Here is a 25,035-nt window from a genome sequence, read left to right as displayed (position 1 = left end):
AATCTCAAAAACATTATGATACATTATGAATTTCATAAAGCTAGATTGACTGTGTTACGTGGAAAACTAAATTTCAAATTTGCATTGTTCCTGTAAAATTTATTGAGTTATTTGTAAACCTGAAAATGGGTAGCAGGTGAAGGAATCGGAATCGTAGCAGTTGAGCACTTAACTGTGAGATCAGTTCCAGTAAAACAAAAGTACAACTTTGTATTTTGACTTCTTCTTAAATGTGGGTGGCTTGTGGAAAGTGAAGTATGCCATCTAAGTGTTCTCTGTAGAATAATCTTATCCATTGGCAGCCTCTCTTTGCTGTTAGATACTGTATCAAATATCCACCAGGATCTTTTGGCTCAAAGAATTATTTCCACCACTGGAAAAGCAAACTTCCTGCCTGGACATCACCCTCTTCCTTTCTTTCCCTAATGGTTATAGTGCTCCAAAATTTCTTGAATCAATTTAAAAGTAGTGAAGAATGGGCATTCTTAAAAATCACAAGTTTCAGGAACTTAAAGATCTTTATAGCACTGCATTTTATTTTTATTGCATTGCTTTTGAGTTTTGGTTGGCAAAATCTAAAAATGCACCTGACTCTTATTTTTCAATTCCTTCAATAAATTGTGATTTGTTTTTGCAAAACTGATTGCACAGTTTGGTGAATGTGACAGGAATTTGTTTGACTTTGTCTCAAACGTTGATGCCAAAATATACCCAGAGCTCTTTATAACACTTCTCACAATACTGTACATTAAACCATGCATTTTGGTTGAGGAGGGTGGCACGATGGCACAGTGGTTGGTGCTGCTGCCTCACAGCACCAGGGACCAGAGTTCAATTCCTGACATGCATGGAGTTTGCATGCTCTCCCCATGTCTGCGAGAGTTTCCTTCAGGTGCGCCTGTTATCTCCCACACACCAAAGACACGCAGGTTAGGTGGATTGGCCCATTAAAATGCCCCTTAATATCTGGGGAACTAGTGGGCAAAATACTTGGGGTTACGGAGGTAGGGACTGGATGGGATTGTTGTCAGTGCAGGTTCAATGGACTGAATCCTCCTGCACTGTAAGGATTCTATGATTCTAAGTCAAATGGGGGTATTGCCTAATGGTTCAGGTGGCTACAAAGAATTTTAAGATATTTTCCTGATGTCATCATCAATATTAATCAATCCTTTGCCAACATTAAAACAGATTTACTCAATAGTTATTGCATTTGCAGCTTGTGAATTATAATTGTGTGCAAATTTGTTGGTATGTTTGCCTACCCTTCACAAAAAGATCCATGGCCATAAAGTGCTTGGAGAAGTCTTGCCAACAATACAGTTCTGTGTAAATGCAGTCCCTCTAACAAAGGAAAAGCAGTGAAAATTCAACTAGACTGTTTGACTCATGCTGCAGACTGTCGGCAGGCTCTCAAGGTCCTGTGTTGCTTGTGGTTGTGTAGCACAGCCATCTGAAATGGCCTCAATGAAAACTCAGCAGCCTTCCATCTCACAAGTTTTAGCCATGGTGGATGCACTTTGTAGGAGCACTTCAACAGGTTAAAAATAAAATGCATGCAAAATAGTACCAGCACTTACATAGGACTGATACTTAATTACCTATTAAATAATAGGTGCAGGTGAAATTGAGCTGTTGAATACCTTTTTCCTTGTATAACAACATTGCAAATTCATTAACAAGGAACTTACTTGAATCAGTTTTTCTCCCAATGTTATGGGGGTTGACTGTAACATTAGAATTCATTTTAGTTCTAAGGGAACATTTCAGCCCAAGTGGATTGTTTAAATTACTTCATGGGATGCGAGTACCATGGACAAAGCAACAGAAAGTGACGACCCTTAACTGCTACTAAGAAGGTGATGGTGGACCGCCGCCTTGAACTGCTTGCTACAATCCATTTGATTTAGATGCACCCTAATGTCTCCATCAATCCTCAACCATTCCTTTGCCAACAAAATTGGAACTGATTTACTCATCTGCTGTTTGTGAATTCTAGCTGTATACAAATTTGCCGACCTTTTGCAAAGAAAACCTTTGGCCATTAGGTGCTTTGGGAAGTCTTACCAACTGAACGGTGTGATAGAAATGCAGTCCCTCTGTTAGGGAGTTCCAAGTTTTTGACCTAGCAACAGCGAAGGAACAGCGACATTGTTCCAACCAAGATGTTGTGTGTTTACACAAAACTTCAGGAAAAACTGAACACTAAAAAGCCGGAATTCTGTATTGCACCAACCTGTTAATCATTGGTTCTTGCAGGGACTCCAGAACTAGCTGCCAACTTTTTCTGTAACCGTCCTCACCAAGAATTTCAGGAACGAGAGCTGTCAGAATAAAATAGGAAAGGATTATTATCAAAGACATGTAACTAGGCCTTAATTAGGTTACTGCTGCTCCAAGGGAAACATCAATTAAAATGTTGGTGATCTTTCAGTGATAACAAATACACGATCAGCAAACATTTTTCACAGTTCTGGGTCTCATGATCTGAAACTTTCACCCACGTGAACATTTTGAATTTAATACTTATGAAAGTACATACAAAAAGATTTTCAAAAACTGATGGGTCCACCAATGTTGTCCATAAAAATCTGAAAATACTCGGATTAATAGTCTGGAGAACTGGAGGGTGGCACGGTGGCAAGTGGTTAGCACTGCTGCCTCACAGTTCCAGGGACCCGGGTTCAATTCCAGGCTCAGGTGACTGTCTATGTAGAGTTTGCACGTTCTCCCTATGTCTGTGTGGGTTTCCTCCAGGTCCAAAGATGTGCAGGTTAGGTGGATTGGCCATGCTCAATTGCTCTTTAGTGTCAAGGGGATTAGCAGGGTAAATGCGTGGGGCCTGGGGTAGGATTGTTGTCAGTGCATGCTCGATAGGCCAAATGGCCTCTCTCTGCACTGTAGGGATTCTACGATTCAGCATTTAATGATAAATTTGCATGTGTGCAAACAGAGTAATCTAGCTGTGGATTGAATTTATATCTAGCATCGATATTTCACGATTGAGCTAAGTAGAAGGGCACTTCTGCCACCCAAATCCTTCCAAACCCTCATTATTAAAGATCTGCATTTGTACCTGTGAGTAACCTATCTTTCTAAATAGAAGCAGAGAAAAATGTTGGTATTCCGATCCACTATATCCAATAAGATACAACACTTTTGAAGAAAAAGGGATAATTATAATGAGTTAACTGAATTGAAAAATTGAATTAAACAATGCTAAACATGCTGAGCTTTTACTCAAAAGCACTTCTGGTTTTCTCTGCAATTGTGCTTATCTTCCTATTTGGAAGGTAGTGGTGCATGATGAATAAAGTGCCTCAGGAATGAATGACTCCCCAGAGTGTCACCAAACTGATTATTCTCCTCAAATGACATTGGATAGTAAATAAGACATCCGTGAAGCCATTAATGCTAAGCCAGATCAGGCCTGGTCAGCCTGATTAGGTTCTCATACAATATCCATGGACCCTGCTTTCAACAGGGGTAACAAACAAAATCTTTGCCTCCATAAATGCTGGTAACTGGATCAGGAGAATTGGGTAGGAGCAGTCACCAGTAAAGGCTGGCAGGAGGCAGCTGAATGAGCACAAAAGTTACTTCACAGATGTTATTGTTGCAGCTTCACACTTCAACTATTCAATATATCAGATTTATTCCTAACTACCAATTTTCCTTCCACTGAGATTCCAAGCACATACGTAGCATAAATGTTACTTGCCACTTGTCAGCCCAAGCCTGAATGTTATCCAAATCTTCTCGCATATGGACATATCCTGCTTCAGTGGATAAACCCTCCTACACTTGATCCACTACCCCGGCTTGCTATCTTGGGCGGTCCCTCTCACCACATTCCTTCAATTCAACTCTTTGCCCATGTTTGGACCAAGGTCAGGAACAGAATGTTGGGTCAGTGAAATGAAAAAAGTGGGGCTTTTGTTGCTTTATAAATTACTCTGAAATATAAAATAGACCATCAAGTGATCATTGCAGAGAATAGTGTAAGATTATGGCTGGAAAGTTATCATTGTTCACGCAGTGAGATTTTCCCACCCCACTGCAGTGAACTGTGAGTTGGATGGGCACCAAATTCTCCACCCTCACTGCAGCAGGAGCAAGGTTTGAATGGTCGGTAAGATCATACCCAATGAATTTTGTGCTTGGAAACATCAAATGTTATCCCAATGCTGAAATCTATGGTAAACATCCTATATATCCAGTAATCAGGATTTTAATTTCACAAGACTCTGTATTCCCAGTGATTCTCTTTGTTTTAAGGTTAACAATTGGATTTCATGCAAACATCGGCAGGCAAAAAAGCACAGCTTCACAATCACACAAAGAAAAAAGGGAGTATCAATTCAAAGCATTCCTTTATTTAGAATTCTATCGCCCCCGTTTACGTGTTGCAACTGTCAAGATTTGGAACACGTCAAATTATAGGGTATAATATTTATTCAAATCTCAATAACTGTAATTTTCACTGTAATTTGTCAAATGAAACATGCCATTTCCAGCCCCTAAAAATCTCAACTGTTCCGTAAAAGAGCAAATTAGAAAGAATTATCAAAAACAATGACAGTCATAAAACAACAGTTCGTTAGAAGGGGGGAGAAACAAGTTCTTAGTCACAGTCTTCTACCATCAGAGCAGTATTTCTACATGTTTATTGCTGGAACCTTCTTGCAAATCACAGTATTATTCAGAAAAGACAGCAATCGACACAAAGCAACAAAACTGGGCATTTCTTAAAATGCAGATATTGTAAATTTAGTGCCCCAAATGCATGATGATCATTATTTACCATTGCTGTACTTTCTTACTTACATGGCATTTTATATATTGCTTCATCTGTTTTATCGTCTCACAAAATGAATCACAGAGTGATTACATGCTCAAGGAGACAGTGCAGCCCATTGAGTCCATGCTGGCTTGCAGCAACAGCAATTTAGCTAGTTCTATTTCCCCCCACCCTTTTCCTGTAGTCCTGCAAATTCGTTTCACTTCAGGTGCTTAAAGTCTCAAATGAATCTCCTTCCACCACATACTAAGGCAGCACATCCTAGATCCTAGCCATTTTTAGTGCACAGAATGTTTTTCCTTGTGTCACCTTTGGTTCTTTTGCCATTCTCCTTAAATCTGTATCCTCCGTTTTATCGACAATTTTTCCTCTATCTACTCTGCCTAGATCCCCTCATGTTTTTGATCATCTCTATCAGATTTCCTCTCAACCTTCTCTTCACCAGGAATAACAACCCTAGCTTCTCCAATTTATCCCCCATTCTTGGAATTTTTCTGCATCTTCTCTGGAGCCTTCAAATCCTTCCTAAAGTGTGTGACGAGAATTGGACACAGCACTCTTGTTGAGGCTGAATCAATGTCTTTTAAAGCCAAAAGAGAAAATACTGGAAAATCTCAACAGGTCTGGCAACTTCTGTTAAGGAGACAAAAGAGCTGATGTTTCGAGTCCAGATGACCCTTTGTCAAAGCTAAAAAGCATAGAAAGAGGGAGATAGTTATCTGGTTGTGATATTTATCTGGTTGATTCTGAGACCAACTTATAAAATTACACAGATAATGAGCTTTGAATGTTCTACAAAATGTTTTTACCATTTCAAAGACTTATATTTTCCTTCTGCATTTTCGAGCATGATTGTTGACAAGCATACAGATGATATTTTACAATAACTTGTTCCCCTTCTTCAACGCATCATACAACAAGATCTTCAAATATTTTTGCAGATGGAAAGATAAAAAAGAATCCAAGAAGGTATAATAGGAGTAGTGTTTTTTAAATAGGCAAATACCAAAAAATGCCATTAATCAGATACAGTTAATGCTCTGATATAGTGCCGACCATAGCATAATTAATAGCCAAATGGTCAGAAATAAAAGCAGACGTCACTTGAGAAAATACATTTTGTTATTACAGCAAAGTGAACATGTTGGCAAACACATGAGGTAATAGGAGCTTCACAAAAATATTTGGTTTGGCACCACATAAGAGAAATTAAGTTACATTAGTGGATTTTGTAGATACTTGAAGCGCAGGTTCACTACTCGGTCTGTTAAATCATTGTAAAGACTACAAGGCAGTTACAAAAGCAAAATATGGCAGCATACCCCAGAAATCAGAAATTAAACAGAAAATTCTGGAAATATTCAGTTAGTCTGGCAGCATCTGTGGACACAGTAAAAAGTCTGACAACACCAGGTTTTAGTCCAACCTATTTATTTGATAATATACTCACAAGCTTTCGAGGGACACCCTCTTCGTCAGGTGAAGTCCATTCACCTGACGAAGAGGGTGTCCCTCGAAAGCTTGTGAGTATATTATCAAATAAATAGGTTGGACTAAAACCTGGTGTTGTCAGACTTCTTACTGTGTTTACGCCAGTCCAACTCCGGCATACCCACATCATGAGCATCTGTGGAGACAGAGACACTTTCAGATCAACGACCTTCCATCAGTTCATTCTAACTAAAACAAAATTAGCTGGTCACTGACGTAATTACTGTTTGTGAGATATCATGTGCAAATTAGTTGCAGTATTTATCTGCATAACAATATTAAGCACACTTCAAAAATAACTTGTTTGCTATGAAGTACTTTGGGACATTGTGAGGATGAGAAGGGGAATGAGAGAAAGCGAGAAAAAGAAACATACCTTGAAAGAGAGAGAGAGAAAGAGTCTGAACCTTTCACAAGCTCAGAGTTCATTGAACTTTACAAGCAATCAAGAATCTGTGAAGTGTAGCCACTATTTCAATGTAGTAAATGCAACAGACAATTTACACTCAGTAAGGTTCCACAAACAGGAATGTGATAATGACCAGTTAATCTGTTTTGTCGATTTGGTTGAAGGATAAAATCTGGTCAGCACTCTGGGGAGAATTTCCCTGCGCTACTTTGAAACTGGTGGACATAAAGGCACTGAGTGGAGATGTCTCTGGCGTGGGACTTGGACTCATGGTTCAGAGGCTAGAGTTCTGCATTAAGCCAAGGCCAGCACCTGCAAGGGACTTTATAAAAGCAGCACTTTTCATCCTCTTTGCTTTTTCGAACAAAGGAACACAAGTTACGAGCCAAAGAAACACTAACATCTGGATAATGTGACATTATTGGAAAACAAAAAATTAGTCTAATTATTAGCTCATGAGTATTCTGTAAGAGCCAATATTCACAACAGCAATCACTGAAGTTCGAAAAGTAAACTAATAACTCAAAAATTATTTCAAAAAGGCATGTGTTTTTTGTCTTAAATAAACTATTTAATCTATCACATTAAGAAAAGTAAACCATCCAAAACAAACGATAAGCAATGCTTATTACTCAACTAATGTTTTGTCTAATTCCTAAAGTCTCTGCACAATTAAATGAGGCAAAGCATATTCCCAATGCCAAAGTACAAATGCTTATATAATGGGGAGAATTTGGAAAACAGAGAAGAGATATTAACTTGATCACAAAAGTGCATCTTAGTTATTACTTTGAAAGCTGAAGCCTGTGATGAACAGAATTAACCAAGCAAGTCAGAATTTGAACAATACTTCAATCAATAACAAATTTATAGCCTATTAATATTTTAAAGATCATGATGCAATTGCTGTAGATAATTATCCTATTAGAGGTAAACTAAAGTGTTAGAGGTAACATATAGCAATATTCAATACAGCATGCTAATGTTCCCCGCAACTAACAACTGTTGCAGTCCACGTTCGCTAAACCAGTCTCCCGTACAAGTGAAAACAATGGTGACAATTCTCCATTGCCAATGACTTCCAAGTATCAAACAACATCTTTAGTCATATTCTTATATATACGATTTACTGTTAAGTTCACTTTTATAATAAAACCTCTCAAAATATTAAGGGTTAAACTTTCTCTATCCTGTTGTAAACATTTGATGGTCTAACAAGTGCAGAAAGAGGTTACACTGTATTAGAAGCTTCACTGGCTTATAGCTTAGTGTAGGAGATAATTTTTGAATCACGCTGGGTTAATAGAAAGCATCTTTATTTGGGCAAATTTTTCCACCTACCATCACACCCATGATTGCATCAGTAATACTCCATGCCATTAACAGTCATGTGGTTATCAATAACCTACTATCAAAGTTACTAAACATAAAAGCATAAACAAAAATATATCACAGCTAAGTGTTTCCCATTTACAATGAAAAATAGGAGCAATTTCTTCTTGCAGAGGGCATTTTATCATTTAATTTAAACAAGGAATCCTAGTGATGCAGTGCAGCAACTCATCAGGGCTTATTTCAAAGCACCCTCTAAAGCTGCTCCCTCTACCACCTAGAAGGACAAGGGCAGCAGACTCAGGGGAATATCACCATTTGCAAGCTCCCCTCCTAGCCAAAAGTGGTCCTGACTTGAAAATATATTACCAATATACTACCAATGCTTCACTGTCACTGGATTGAAATCCTGGAGCTCACTTCCTAACAGCACTGTGGGTGTACCTACATCATGTGGATAGCAGCAGTTCGAGTTGATGGCTCACTACCAAGTGCAATAAGAAAAGGATAACAAATGTTGTCCTTGCCAGCAACACTCACATCCCAAGAACTGCACAGTAGCCAGCACTGCTGCTTCACAACACCAGGGACCCGGATTCAGTTCCGGCCTTGGGTCACTGTGGAGTTTGCATGTTCTCACCACGTGTGCGTGGGTTTCCTCCGGAAGCTCCAGTTTCTTCCCACAGTCCAAAGATGTGCAGGTTAGTTTGACAGGTCGTGCTAAATTGACCCTTAGTATCAGGGGGTTAGCAGGGTAAATATGTGGGGTTACAGAGATATGGCTTGGGTGGAATTGTTGTTGGTGCAGGCTTGATGGGCTGGATGGCCTCCTTCTGCACTTAAGGATTTCTAACTAATTTTAAAAAATAGATATTTATCACATAGGATTATTTCACATGTATGAATCACACTTTGGTCTACACAAGTAAAATGTCTGTGGGCAAGTAAATTACATACATTTAGATACTACGCTCTGTGGAGAAAGAAACAAAGTTCATAGGTCATCAACTTGAAATGTTACCTTGTTTCTCTCTCCACAGATGCTGCCAGATGTGCTGAACATTTGCAGCAATTTTTAAGCAAGGTAAATTCATTGCCTGTCACAAGATAGCACTGAAGTTAGTCCTCCCAGTTACTAAAGATAAAAATATATCAACCTGGCAGCATCTTCATCAGACATTGGAAGGCCATTTCCTGGGTCTGTGCTTTCTGTTCTTGAGTTCTGACCGGCTTTGGCCACTTGGGTAGGACTCCTCCGGGCCAGATAGCTTCCTGTAAGAGCCTGAGGTACACAACCCAATGTTGAGTACATGTCAGGTTAATAATCTGGACCTCAAGCCACCTGTAAGCAGAAGATATATACTGAGCCTTTATAATAGAAAAGTATGGATGATATTAATCAATGAATAACTGATCAATCACAAACATGCACAAATAAATTCTTTCAGTTACATATTCCCATCAAATATTTATGGACTATACATGCTATGCGATTTGCACAAACAGAAAAAGGTATGAAGTACTTCGATTTTCTATCTACATTGGAAAGGTAATATGTTGATTTTCACGCGTAGCATATATCGATCAGGCAATGCGTCTACAACATAAAAGCATCATGGCTGCTGGTGATCACATACCAGTGGTGCATTAATGGAATATAATTCCTTGCTGTGCATGAAGGATGCAAGCTCTTTTTTTGCAGGAACCTACAAGGCAATAACGCCCTTTACATAGGGGAAATTGCACCAATCCATAATTGGTTAGGTGCACTGACCATGCTAAATTCTCCCACGGTGTACCTGAACAGGCATCAGTGTGTGGTGACTAGGGGATTTTCACAGTAACTTCATTGGTGTTAATGTACATCTACTTGTTAAATAAACTTAAAACTTAACTCTATCCTTCTTGATGGGGAAAATAATAGAAGTGTTGCTTTATTGCTTTAGAAAATATGGCACCAGTCAGGGTGACAAGGTGCAAGTCTTGTTGGAGGAATTGACATAGCCTCCTTATAAACTGCTATTCCAAGAAGTGCAAGCACAAAATGCTGGCTCTATATTCTCAATGAAGATAAGGTTTTTTGTGATCTTGTTTCTTCCAATGTCTCCTTGCAGACGTTGATCCACGTGCTGCTGCTACTGCTTCTCTTTCTCTCTGGCTAGAACGGAATAGCCAAGATTATTCCCACTTTTAGGAAGTGTTACCAATCCCTGCTCAAGCTTTCATAGAATCGTGTAATCCTACAGTGCAGAAGGAGGCCATTTGGCCCATCGGGTCTGCACCAACAACAATCCCACCAAGGCTGATACCCATAACCCTAGCTAGTCCCCTTGGCACTAAGGGTCAATTTAGCAAGGCCAATCCACCTAACCTGCACACCTTTGGACTATGGAAGGAAACCGGGGCACCTGGAGGAAACCCACAGTCACAGGGAGAATGTGTAAACTCCACGCAGCGATCCAAGCCAGGAATCAAATACAGGCCCCTGTGAGGCAGCAGTGCTAACCACTGCGCTACCTCAAGGTTACCTTAAGGTTGTCCAGTGATTATCTCACAAAAAAAAACAAATTCTTCTGTATCCATAAATGAAGGAAAATGTCTTGGCATTTATCATTTATGTAACACTTTATCTGGCTTCTCAAATTGTTCTTAAAATCTCTTCAAATGCAGTGAAACGGACATAGACAAATGATTTAAAAGTTAGGAGATGATTATCTCTTTAAATAATGGTGGAAATAACTGTTTCATACCCTTTAACAACCAATGATTTGTAGTAAGTTTAAGTAGCAGCAGTGGTAGCAAAATAGAGTCTGGCCCATTTGTGCCTGATCTCTGATTTAAATTGATTTGGTTCCCAAGTGTTTCTCATAGCAGCGCTCGCAGCCTACGTTAAGACCCGCTCAGAAATCACACTGTGCAGGCCATGACATGGAGCTGCCGGCACTGGACTGGGGCAGGCACAGTAAGCAGTCTCACAACATTAGGTTAAAGTCCAACAGGTTTATTTGGCAGCACGAGCTTTCGGAGTGTCGCTCCTTCATCAGGTGAGTGACTGCTGTGAAGGAAAGTCATAGGGACTTGTGAAGTTAACTCTGTTTCTCTCTCTGCAGATCATAAGAAATAGGAGCAGGAGTAGGCCATCTAGCCCTTCGAGCCTGCCCCGCCATTCAATAAGATCATGGCTGATCTGTCGTGGCTCAGTTCCACTTTCCCGCCCTCTCCCCATAACCCTTAATCCCCTCTCTTATCAAGAACCCATCAACCCGCTTCTTAAAAATATTTAGCGAGGCAGCCTCCACCACTTCAATGGGCAGAGAATTCCAGAGATTCACCACCCTTTGAGTGAAGAAGTTCCTCCTCACCTCCGTTCTAAACCGCCTCCCCTTTATCTTGAGGCTATGCCCCCTAGTCCTACTGTCTTTTTTGAGCAGGAAGAGTCTCTCCACCTCTATCCTATCCATCCCATTCATCATCTTATACGTCTCAATGAGATCTCCCCTCATTCTTCTAAACTCTAACGAGTACAAGCCTAGTTTATTCAGCCTCTCCTCATAGCTCAACCCCCTCAACTCCGGTATCAGCCTAGTAAACCTCCTCTGCACTCCCTCCAAGGCCAAAATATCCTTGCGCAGGTGCGGCGCCCAAAACTGCGCACAGTACTCCAGCTGCGGCCTCACCAATGCCCTATACAGCCGCAGCAAGACCTCCCTACTTTTATATTCAATCACCCTCGCTATGAAGGCCAGCATCCCATTCGTCTTCCTGACCACCTGCAAGCTGGGTTTTTGCGACTCATGCACAAGGACCCCGAGGATCCTGCCAGACATGCTGAGTTTAGCCAGCATTTTCTTTTTTTGTGTCAGATTTCCAGCATTCGCAGTATTTTGCTTATATTAAACCAACTGCAGTTGTCCGTAATTGACTCAGTGTCCAGAAAATCGAGGAACTCAAAACTACTACAACTGAGTTAAATCTTTCATTATAAAAACATAATAAACAGGATTTTCCCAGCAGTGGAAATGAGGTTGAAGGTGGTGGTGGGGATTGGGGCAGGAGGAACAGGAAATAGGAGAGACTACATCAGAATAGCTCTCTGACACATTCCCCCATTCAGGAGGTTTCCCACAGACAGGTTAGGAAGAAAAGTGCATCCTGGAAGCAGGCAGTTAATTAAGGTGGCCAATTTCCCAATTCTGTAGTCTCCCCGACATTTTGTCTCAGGGATGCAACCATCCTGCTGCAAGTTGGGGGGTACTAAAGCTGGAAGATCATCCAATGATGGGGGAACGACTGCAATCATGGTCAAACCCCAAAATAGTATTGGGGTTTCCATCCATCCCTTTGGATCTGCCAGGCACAATCTTGTTAATTTCCTCATTGCTGTGCAGGTCAGTGAGGGTGACTTCGTGTGGTGGTGCCCTCTTGGCTCCCAGCCTATATCAGTAGTGTCACTTCTCATGGTGGAGAATACAGAGGTGCCAGAGCACCAGCCCTCTGACGGGGCCTGCAGGGTCAACAACCCGCCATTTTCCTTAATTGGATGGTGAATGTGGAAGCGTCAATTAGGAGGCCATCTCCCAGAAACTAGTGAGTCAGTCTCACTGGGCTTGGGTCCCTCATTTCATCCTGCCTTCACTGTAAAATCCAGCATAATACTGCTGAAGCACTGGCAACAAAACGTGATCAGATTATTACGGCCTTGAAATTATGCAATGTTTGACACATTCAGTGAGTCACCAGAGATGTCTAGGATATAGTTTAACATTGCACTGACTGGTTGGATTACAGAAACACTCAACCTACTTGTCCACCTCACTAAACTTCAAGTGATTTTAAGAACTGTTTAAGAAGCTGGATGAGGTGTTACATAACGGGAAAATGGCAAAACATCTTCCTTCTGCAGATGTCTCACATTGTTATTACTATCTTCCATTCTGAAATCAGAATAAAGTTGTTTAAACCGGTGATGATTTTCAAAACCTCTACCATCCAATGAAATATGAGGTACCATCAGTTCAAACATAGCATTGGGGTTAAAATGTTTCTGCTGCAAGTCACTGGCACAACAATAAACAGTTCCCGTATATGATAAGGGATATGATAATACGATTATCTTATAATGATAAGGGACTTACATAATAAGAAAGCAACAGGATTGAAAATGAATGAAAATGGAAGTACCAAATTCTTTAGAATTCTGTCTTGTTACAACTGGATGTGGAGAAATGAGGTGGATTGCCTTTTATTGAATACTCTTAGTTGGTCGCAACAAAAGTTTTTAATTTTCTTCTCCCTATAAATGCCTTTTCCAAACCAAATGTATTTATTTGTATAAAAATATATAAAATAAGGAACTAATCAAACCAGCTTTTCGCAAGTCAAGAAAGAGCAAGTTTATTGGTTACTAAACCTGAGCAAAAACAATAAAGACTGAACCACACACACGCACATCAGAAGAAAGAAAGTTAGGATCCAATAAAAAGTTAAAAGAATAAACAATTAAGTATTTTGCTCATCTTTTAGGCATAGAATGTTGAATGCTGTAGCCTTTAAGATTAGTTAGTTCCCTATAGTATTAACTTGCGTCAAGTCTGTACTTTGTTGAATATACCCTTTTAATTTCAAAAAGAGAGAGATCTTTTCTGCTTTCTTCCAGCAATGTTTTCAGATGACTGTGATGTTCCTTACTCCTCCTTTTGATTCTGCTTAGCAGAATAAGTTTTTACAACTCCTGTCTGTATATTTCCAGAAAGGAACTCAATCAGCACGTCTTGCAGTTATTGTTGCAGAACAAATACTCCCAATTTTTGATCTTTTCATCTCTAAAATCTTTGACACATTTCCAGATAGAAATCAACAAGGGATGGATTTACTTCCTCTTTCACAGGGGGTTTGGGTAATGATCTGGTTGGTTAGCAGTTTCTATTGTCTTGGTAGAATGGTACTTGATGGAAATTTAGCACTTTGTATTTTAATGCCTTCCTTTCGAGAGGGTCCCTGTTTTAAGTGGACCTTGACATTTCCCACGCAATAAATCAGCAGTGTAACTTATATAGAAACGTGCCAGTAAAGTCATCAATATACAGCATCAGACATCAGATGACTTGTGGTGGACATTTTTGGTCAGTGTCATTTTTTTTATATTGGTTTTAAAACAGGTCTTCTTTAAAGCCTAATATGTCTGAACTTGTAAGGAGCTCTCACTTGGCCATTGCCTCCTGTTACCATAACATTCTAAAGTAATTTATATTGTCAAGGGCTCCCTAAAATCCAAAAATATCGTTAAAAGTGATTTAGTATAGTCTGTATACATGCTCTTTACATGACTCTCAAAGAGAGTGACTTCAAGGCCATGTGATTACATTTCTAACTTTTTCCAGTTCTGGATTTCAACATACAGTCTACGACCAAGTGTAGAAATTTTAACATTAATTAAACCAGGGTTTTAAGATCAATTTCTGACAACTCAAGTAATTTACTACCTTTTTTTTGATCGAAGATTTCCTCTGTAAATTAACTGAAGCACAAAGTCTAAACATACTGACCACAAATGTTTAGCAACGTAATTAAAAAGCTTCAACACTTGCTATTTTCTTTGGCTGCAGAATGTCTAAGTCACTTGGACTACCCATATAACGACTTGTTCTATGGCTCATCGGCTCTATTACTGGCTTGTTCTTTACACAATACAATTATATCCACAACCAAGATCAGATGTTGGTTAAATACATTTTTTTTGTAAACAAGGCTACTCAAATACATTGTGGAATTGAAAAGCCTTCACCTTTGCAGAAGAAAACCTTCAGCTGGGTTTACAGTAGATTTTGGAAAAGGAGAAAAATATCAATTCAAAATGTTCAAAGAAAATAAAAATTGTTGTAAAGAAATAGTTAAAATATAACAATGTCTCTTTTACAGAATTCAGCCTGGAAAGGTGCAACTTATTGCCAAATAAAATTGCACTTTTTCTTCTGACAATAATATAGAAAATTGTCCCATGATTAACATCATGTATTCCTGCTTTGCCATTACAAAAATTGGCACATCGACATTTTCTAACCTTTTACATCCCCCTAATGTACCCAGGTAGAAGTCTGCATCATTAACTCTTCATTGTATGGATTGTTTGTTAGACAAGTAGCTATCTGAAATGATTGTACAAGTGAAAACAAATCCCACTGGCACCAACAGCAAACACAGTAAGAAGTCTCACAACACCAGGTTAAAGTCCAACAGGTTTATTTGGTAGCAAAAGCCACGAGCTTACGGTACCAAATAAACTACCAAATTTTGCTACCAAATAAACCTGTTGGACTTCAACCTAGTGTTGTGAGACTTCTTACAACGTTTACCCAGTCTAACACCAGCAACCCCATACCAATGGCAACAAAGCCTAATGCTGTTTCCTGGAGTACATAATGGCCTCCTGGCAAAACAGTTACCAACAGTTCTCATAGAATAGAATCATATAGTCACAGAATCCCTACAGTGCAGAAGGAAGCCATGCGGCCCATTACGTCTGCACCAACCAGAATCTCACCCAAGCCCTATCCCCTTAACCCCACATATTTACCCTGCTATTCCCCCTACACTATAGGACAATTTACCATGGCCAATCAACCTAACACGCACATCTTTAGACTGCGAGAAAACCGGAGCACCTGGAGGAAACCCATGTAGACATGGGCAGAACGTGCAAACTCCACAAAGACAATACCCAAATTAAACCCAAGTCTCTGATACTGTGAGGCAGCAGCATAACCACTATGATATCATGCTGCCCATAACTTCTGGTTTTCAAGAACACAGGCGCATCCTTTGCATCAGTATTAACGATAAAACACTCATCTGATTTTTCATCCTGTGGTTGCGTACGTTAATTGGCATTTTCAAGTTTTCAAATCCACTGTCACACCCAGCACTACCTTTCAGAACTTCCAAATGTCAGAATGCATCCTCCTGATGTCCCAAGGCTTCACTTAGTGCTGGAAAATATCCAAAGGCCCTCTTTCATTACAATGAGACACTGGTATTCTCACTCCAGTATTCCTAAATATCAGCATATCTCTTCCAAGAGGCCCATTTCTCACAACCTTCCGTCTTATTGTCTCAATCTCTTAAACACCTCAAATTCTCCAACATTATATGTTCCATTTTGCACAGGTGTAGGTGTCCTTAAAATATAATCCACAAAGCACTATCAGCTCTCTAACACACCTTTGACCTCACTGCAGCATTGAACAATGTTCCTACCATTCCCCTTTGTATCCTTTGTTTAGAAAATTAAGATAAAGCAAACTACTATGTTAAACTAACCTTTAACATTAAGTAACACCACTGATTTATAACTTCCACATAGTATGTACAGAATCATTGATTTTTAAAACCCAAACACAACGGAATAATAAAGGGCAATTGGACTCTCTTTTGGAGTTTTTTAACAGATTAAGGTATCGCTGCCCATCACTAACTGCCCTTGAGAAGGTGGTGTTGAGCTGTCCTCCTGAATAGCGGCAACCTTGGTGCTGCGGGTACACCCACACTGCTACTTGGTAGGGATTCCACGATTTTGGCCCACCAAAGAAGGAACACTGATATGGTCCCATGTCAGAATGGTGGAGGGGACTTGCAGAGGATGGTGTTCCCATAAACCTGCTCCTCTTACTCTTCTAGGTTCAATGAATCAGTACACAGGTGACATACTAAATCAATACAGATTACTGTATCTTATTGGATATTATATACCACAAAATAACCAAACTATTGATTCGCCACATGCAATGCCACAATAAGACTCCAAGTAATTACTATGTCTCAAATCTAAATAGAAAACTCTTAGATAATGGTTTAGCCCGTAATGGTAGATTTCAGGAGCTTTACGTACATTTTATTTTCTTTTATATATTGCACTGACAGTTACTCATACACTGCACACACCACAACTATAATATGAACAAGCTGAAGTAATAACGGCACTTAGAAATACTGTGTTCAAGTTCTGAAACTTTTAATTCATCATTAATCATTAGTGTTGAACTGGGAGGTTTTTCAGGTCTCTGCAGCTATGCCCACAACTGATGAGACATGGATATAGAGCAAATGAACATGGACAGCACACTACTGACCACTCTCAACTTATTCTTTAAGCTACCGTACCTTGTTTTGTTCAAGATTATATAATTTAGTTCTCGTGAAACTGAAAGAATATGTTGGTCCTATCACTATTGGAGAGCCATTCCTCTCCCTTTTGGATCAATTGGATTAAATTCACAATTAATCACTGGGTTGGTGCAGTTAGCTTCTGCTGCATTATTTGTAGCTCGAATTACTTTTATTCAAACTAATATTTAAAAACCAGCTAAATACAATCTCTAAGCCCCCTCGGTTGATTTTTGTTTTGCAGGATGTACTATAATAATGACATGACTTCTCCAGACTATAACTCTGATGACACTAATAAAGCCAAATGTTTTTTTTTAAACAGTAAGTACAGTTCCACAGTGACTCTTCTATATTGTTGCACGTGTTCTGTTTTAAGAGCACGCTAATGATGGCAACAGCATTATTTAAAAAAAGCACTGAATGTATCACGTCAAAACACTGAATTCTAAATCATGCCTGTAACTCGGCACTGATTAACAAGAAAGTATAATTTTTAGATGATGGAAAAAGTTGGTCAATTTATGACTTTTGTACTATCTTTTCCCAAAATTAAAGTCAATAATTTGTAACATAAAGTGAAGTTTCAAAAGCCAATACAACAATAAATTACCTGTGAGCCTGTTAAGACAGACCTCAGCCTGCAAGGGTGCAATTTATTGCCAAATGAAATTGAACTTTTTTCATCTTTTGCATCAGTGTCTCCAAACTACATGCATCAGCTGGGTTTGCTGCAATATCATCCAAGTTAATATGACTGAATCGCATGTTCTGTTCAGTGGTATTGAGGAACTGTTAAGTTGTTTAACATGTCACATATCAAATGGGTCGATTGGCTGGAATTTATGAGGAAAGGCTGGTTTCCCCTGAAGATAAGCTGATGCTCATGTCTACTTTAAAGATGACATCATGTCTGGAATAGGAAAGGTCAGCACTTTCTGCTTTCTACCTGCAATCACTTCTAAACAAAAAGTAAAGTCAATGCTGCTACAACATGGGTAATTTTGTGTAGGGGTTCTTCTGCTTGCCCACAACATGTTTGGTGAAAGAAGTTCAAGTCCTCAGCTAGTTAGTATAAGTGCCGTCTTTCTACAGTTTTCTCAATCATTCTGCTGAAGAGACAGTGGATGATCAAAAAGGCTCTGGCAGGAATTCACTGTCTATAATTTTCACCAATTTTAAATTGTCTGATTAACTAATCTGATTTAGTTCATTACTAAATCTGATCTCATTTTTAATCAGCATCATCGAGCTGAAAAGAGATTTGTTTCACAGCCCCTTCAAGGCTGAGAAAGTTGGACCATTCGGCACACATTTTAAACTACGGCATCAATCGGGGGGACAGGCTGAAGTAGGCAGTGATCCAATCAGCACCCAACAGCATGCAGCCTGTGCTATCATAGCTTTATAGAACTGATCACATCATAGGCCTCATTTTATTGTTTCCTCACAGGCACCTGCCCAAAGCTGATATGAATAACATGTTGCCAATGGGAAAGGACAGTAAAAATAGGCTGCTGCACAGGGAGGGATATGGGAACAATCATGATCAAAAGCAGGGAGTGGCCCAAAACAGTTGAAGCCTAAGATCTGCTTGTGGAGTCAGAGAATCATTCTGGATAAAAGCAAATTACTGCAGATGCTGGAATCTGGAACAAGAAAAAATGCTGAATAATCTCAGCAGGTCTGGCAGCATCTGTAAGGAGAGAAAAGAGCTGACGTTTCGAGTCTAGGCTTTGACAAAGGGTCATTTGGGCTCGAAACATCAGCTCTTTCCTCTCCTTATAGATGCTGCCAGACCTGCTGAGATTATCCAGCATTTTCTCTTTCAGTTAGAGAATCACTCTGCTTTCTCCTGGCCTCAAAGGAACTTTGCAAGACTGTTTCAAAAATTACCTGGACCTCTTCTGCTATCAATTAGTTGGCCCTGAATTAAAATTATCTGAGTGCTGTAATTATGTAACTGGATCACAGTTTTGACTTTGTAATTAAGCCACAGCTTATCTGGTGCAAGTAGCTGTCTTGAAACCAGGTGATTGCTAGTTAAATTTCCGTGCATCATTAGTGGGGCAGGAATGGAATGGATTCCCTAAAAGGTCATTTTAATTTCTTCCAGCCTGTGGGTCTCTTGTCTTTCGACTTGCTTTCTTACTTTGGTAGTAAAATTGATATAGAGTTGTTATAATATTCAGAATATTTAATGTTTTTCACTTTCATGGTATCAATATCAATGCATAAATAGTTGAAATATCCTGACAAATGCGATGTTCATTTTATGACAACGTTTGTAATCTTACTCTTTGGTTTTACAAATCTACAAGTACAGCACAAGGTAGAATTTCCACTGGCCGCTCATATATCACAACTTGGATCTCCGGGCCACCTATTAAATCTACATGTTGTTATTTCTGGCACTTTCTGTCAGAACGTAATAACAGGAAAAATGACAAGAATATGTCATGTGCACCTTAATGCATCAAGTGATACGCCTCTTGTCAAGTGCTCAGTGTTGCTATGAGTCCAAGGGCTCAATTTAAATCTAAAATCCTCAAAAGGAAGTGAAAGAACTGGCTGGGTGATCAAATTCTCCAGTCACAGAATTTTGAAGAATTGGAAAATAATTGTCAGCCGTCAGATATTCAGGATGTGATTTATCATTTAGTTTGAGACAACTCTCAAGTTCCAAGATGCCAGAATCATTTAAATTACTGTAACTTTGGAAACTTGGTTGCTGACAGAGGGAATCTTTGAAATGGGTGGCAGTGCTGAACTGCAATTGGTATTACAGTCCAGGTTGATCTGTCTAATACATATTGTCCCGGAGGTGTGTCAATATCAAATATTGAATTTCAATTTAATCTGCTGGACTCACATATGGAATTCTTTAAAAAAAAGTTTCAACTGTTAAAACAAAGCCACTGACCTGAGAGTTATCACAGGTCAACTAACATTTGGAACTGTAAATTGGCCATGTATCTGAAAGCTTCTAAAAGTGGATTACAATGATGTGGAAATGCTGGCGTTGGACTGGGGTGGGCACAGTAAGAAGTCTCACAACACCAGGTTAAAGTCTAACAGGTTTATTTGGAATCACGAGCTTTCAGACTGCTGCACCCTCCTCACTTGAGGAAGGAGCAGCGCTCTGAAAGCCCGTGATTCCAAATAAACCCGTTGGACTTTAACCTGGATTACAATTAACATACCTAGACCACATCCATAAGAAGTGTCGCACCTACCTATACTTACCCCAAAATATCAAGGACAATAAGGCCTCAGATTCTCTATCTCCAGGACTAACAGTTAACAATGGAGAATTAAGGAAACTGATTATACACAAGGGAAATGCTCTGGACTTCAATCTGTTTTGACTGTATATCAATGGTTTTGACCAGGGGAGGCTTAAACTCCTCTGTTAACATGAATTTATCATTTCCCATCGGGTATCAATGGCCAGTAGTCACATGACTGAAGCTTTCTGAAATTTGAAAGTTTTTTATAAATAGACTTACTACGATCAACCAAAGCAGTTCTTGGACCTTTCCTCGCCTGTCCATAACGATATGCAGCTATTATAGTACAGAATTAAAGTACTGCATCCTGAATAACAAATCTGAGTGGATAGACTGATATGCTAGTCATCAAAAAATTACATGATAAAGTGGTGACAGGTTTATATAAAAACCAACCAGCAGATTAGTACAATCCCCAAGAGTTTCACTGTTACAAATGTAAAAACAGAAATCCATTGCTAGTGTTTATAATCACCTGGTATCACTGAAATTCTTCAAACATGTTACAAATTTGTATCTTGTCTATCTATGCTCTTAACTGTTGCTGCAAAAAAATCTAATTCTGATGCAGAGTTGAGTACTGAATAAGAAGCCTGAGAAACTATTTGTCTCTACTTGGTGAATTTACAAGTAAAACTGTAATGAATCAGGAAGATGTTACTATAGTTGTGTGGACTATACTGAAGTTTGGGTTTCATAAACAGCATATTCTCTCGCTTCCCCGTTTTACTCTGGATTATTTTTTGCAGGCATGTTATCAATTACTTTAAGTGTATGTAGCAGATGCACACAACCACAAAATGACATCACTGAAAACTGCATGCTGATAACTGTAATTTATGCCTTATTACAATCCTGCAACCAGGATAATAAATAACAAAATGACCTAAGTTACAACCAGTCAACTTTTCTGAAACCATTCTTGATGAGAGCACTCGCAAGGAATTCAGTGTGATATTGTAATGTGAAAGAAAGCTTGCATTGGTATCACAGCTTATCACATCTGTGAGAAACATTTCAAAGAACTTCATTTTTGAGAATTAAGTTGAGTTGCAGTTATTGTTATGTTGGTCAAAGTGGTAACCACACAACAGACAATATCATTCCACAAGCATTCCAGTTAATTTGTTTTTGAGACGTCATGCTTTGTAAACTTAGCATCAGTGTAAAACAAAAATATTTTACAGCTACTCTAAATTCAGAATTTTAGTCAGGTACCAAGATCCAATGTGATTGCAAAGCAAAGTAGAATGAGGCTACGTTGTCCAGGGAATTTCATTCCATTTTGCTCTGCTGTTAGTTTATACCAGGCTCAGCTGCTTTCACACTATACTGGCAGATCCAGTGTGAAGTCAAATTGCTTGGCACCTTCTGTACAATTGCAGTGAGAATGCAAATTTCGACAAAAAAATTATTGAGAATTCTTATCTGAACACTTTTCAGCTATGGGGGTTAACTGACAATATCATTAAAATCTACCATTACATTCTACTAAATGGCAGAGGAGCTGTCTAAGCCACATAAGGAAAATCCTTCCTGGAGACAGCTGCAAGTTATGTTCCCAGGATGGAGAAGACAAAAGATCAAGGGATCTTTGAATATTACATGAAAGATATCTTTGGATATAGCAGCCAATGAACTAGTTTATTCATCAGCCGTATATACATATGTATGAATTAGGAGAAGGATGAGGCCACTTGAGCCTGTTCCGCCATTACATAAGATCATGGCTGATCTGACTGTAATCTCAACTCCAATTCCTGCCTACCAATAACCTTTTTCCCCTTGCTTATCAGGAATCTACCTACCAATGCCTTACAAGCATTCAAAAACTCAGGTTCCATCAGATTTTGAGGAAGAGTGTTCCAAAGACACATGACCCTCAGAGAAACGAATTCTCCTCATTGCTGTCTTAAATGAACAACCTCTTATTTTGAAACAGTAGCCCCTAGTTCTTGATTCTCTCACAAGAGGAGACATTCTTTCCACATTCGCCCTCTTAAATTCCCTCAGACTTTCATATGTTTCAATCAAGTCACCTGTTACTCTTTTAAGCTTCTAAATATAAAGTTACACTTGGTGCAAAAGCAAATGGCCATAAAGGACTTTAATACTGTACAACAGTGTTGAATATTTGATCCATTCTTGCCATCATCAAGGCTCCGCACCTTTGTAGCATCAGAAGTTCAGCAATAGTATCTCTTTTGCAAAACTGTTTTGAAATTCCAGCCTTGTATCATAGTGCAGAAGGCCATTCAGCCCATCAAGCCTGCACCAACAACAATCCTACACTGACCCTATCCTTGTAACCCCACCTATTTACCCTAGCTAGACACCCTGGTACTAAGGGGCAATTTAGTATGGCCAATCAACCTGCACATCTTGGGAAACTGACAGAAAACTGGAACACCCGGAGGAAACTCATGCAGACATGGGAAGAAGGTGCAAACTCCACTCAGGCAGTCACCCAAGGCCAAAACTGAACTCGGATTTCTGGCACTGAGGTATCAGTGCTAACCAGTGAGCCACTGTGCCGCCACCTAGTTCTTAAATATTGGGGGATGGGTGCAATTATTACAACTGAGTTTGATCCCGGCTGGGGTCACTGTCTGTGTGGAGTTTGCACGTTCACCCCATGTCTGCGTGTGCGCCCCGTCCCACATTCCGAAGATGTGCAGGTTAGGTTGATTGGCCATGCTAAATTGCCCTTTAGTGTGAGGGGGTCTAGGTAGGATAAATTCTTGGGGGTTACAGGGATAGGACCAATTTGGGATTGTTGTTGGTGCAGGCTCGATGGGCCGAATGGCCTTCTTCTGCACTATAGGATTCTATGAGTTCAACAACATTGATATGTTTTACTTAGTGACCCTAATAATTGCTCCAACATTGGTGGTTGTGCCTTCAGTTACTTAGATCCCAAGCTACGTAATTTCCTCCCTACATCTTTCCGCCCGTTTACCTCATTTAAGACACCTAACACCTACCCTCTGTGACTGAGCTTTTGGTCACCTGACCTCATATTGTTTTATGTAGCTTGGTTTCATACTGTGTTTTCCAAAGCTCTGTGAAATACCTTGGGAAGTTTTTTAAAGTTAAAGGCACTATAACCATATAAGTTGCTGTTTTTATTGTCCTTATTACCAACTCAACAGCTGAAGGAAAAAATCCTCTGTTTTGAAGTAAAGAAATCATTATACACAAGTTAATTATTTCTATCTACCGTTCCAAGATTGAATTGTCCACTATTGCTATCATAGGATTGCATTTTAAAATTTCAAATAAGGCATAATTTCAACATTTCTAAATACGGAGTTACTCATTTTATCATACTCCACATTAGTTTGTGTTCCTGCCATCCTGACAGGTACTTCAGAAACTAGCCATCAAAACCCGACGTTATATTGCTTAAAACAAGTGTGCGTGGTTTGGCATAACTTGTTAACATCTCAGCTGCAGAGAAAGCATAAGGTGTCTGTTACAACCTGTACTGATACTATCAGAATTATGTATTGCATTGATGGAACTTAAATTTCATTATTTTATTTTCATACAATGCAGAAAACTAAAATATATTTTGTGAGATAATGAACGTACCTGATAACCACTTAACACTCTGACAACTTGCAGCTGCAACTAACAGTGACAAACTATTTTGTTACAAGCTTCAGAATTACTTGCAGTTCTCCCATCAAACGTCCTGGCTGAAACTTCATTGACTTTTTCCAAAGAAGCTCAAATATTGACAAGATTTTTCGTAATAATTGTCGTACTATATCAAGCGACACTTGACATGGCGATGTTAAAAGGTCCAAAGAAGACAAAGGCTTTATTCAGCCAGTATGGAAATGGGGATGCAGTTCAAAATAGACTGTTCAGTGAACAATGTTTGCTGTATCTGTTTATAAGCTCTTACAACCATGCCTATGTGTCAGTATTCCGCTTATCACATGACTATATGATAAACAAAGGGCTCCTCAAAACTGTGTTAAAGCTCATCAAGTCTTTAACATTTAAATTCATCAAGTCCAAACAGATTAATCAGGTCACAAACTGATCAGGTGTCAACCCTTAAATCAATCAGGCCTACAGCTATGTGTTACTATCATACTGAGCTTACTATTCTATTTCCCTCTTCCCATTATGTAACTATTCCCCTCTACATGCCTGCCTTAGTTAATTTCTGCCCGTCCTTATCATAGAAGAGTCACAGAATCCCCAAAGTGCAGACGGATGCCATTAAGCCCATCAAGTCTGTACAGGCTCTCTGCCAAGAGTATCTAACAAGCTTTCGGGGTTAGTCCCTTCGTCAGGTGAATGGAGAGTTCTGGCCTCAGACAGAGCATATAAAGCACAGACAGTTTAGAGATTACTGATTAGAATGCGAATCCTTACACCTAACCTGCTGTTCAAGACCTGAAGTGGCTGATAATGTGAGTGGAAGGAGCACTGATCACAGTTTAAAGAGCTGTGTATTGTCTCCAGACAGTACAGTAAGTGAGGTTTTGCAAACTTGCAACTTGGCGTTCCGCACACGAGGACGGTCTCAACAGGGA

The 25,035-nt window shown here is 39.4% G+C and overlaps 1 protein-coding gene across 1 annotated transcript in view; it reads right to left on the bottom strand.

Annotated features, from left to right (window-relative positions):
- Positions 1-25,035, bottom strand: part of snx19b (sorting nexin 19b) — a 162,825-nt gene that overhangs the window by 12,369 nt on the left and 125,421 nt on the right. Inside the window, exons 9-10 of the mRNA XM_080214626.1 lie at positions 9,191-9,375; positions 2,237-2,324 (exon numbers count right to left, since the gene is read on the bottom strand). Of these exons, the coding sequence (XP_080070752.1) occupies positions 2,237-2,324; positions 9,191-9,375 (273 nt within the window). The remainder of the gene's footprint in view (positions 1-2,236; positions 2,325-9,190; positions 9,376-25,035) is intronic.

The sequence above is a fragment of the Carcharhinus amblyrhynchos genome, chromosome 29 (assembly GCF_965287045.1).
Source record: "Carcharhinus amblyrhynchos chromosome 29, sCarAmb.v2.hapA, whole genome shotgun sequence".
Classification (NCBI taxonomy): Eukaryota; Metazoa; Chordata; class Chondrichthyes; order Carcharhiniformes; family Carcharhinidae; genus Carcharhinus; species Carcharhinus amblyrhynchos.
The sequence above is the reverse complement of the archived record's forward strand: the minus strand, read 5'-3'. Positions and strand labels throughout refer to the sequence as shown.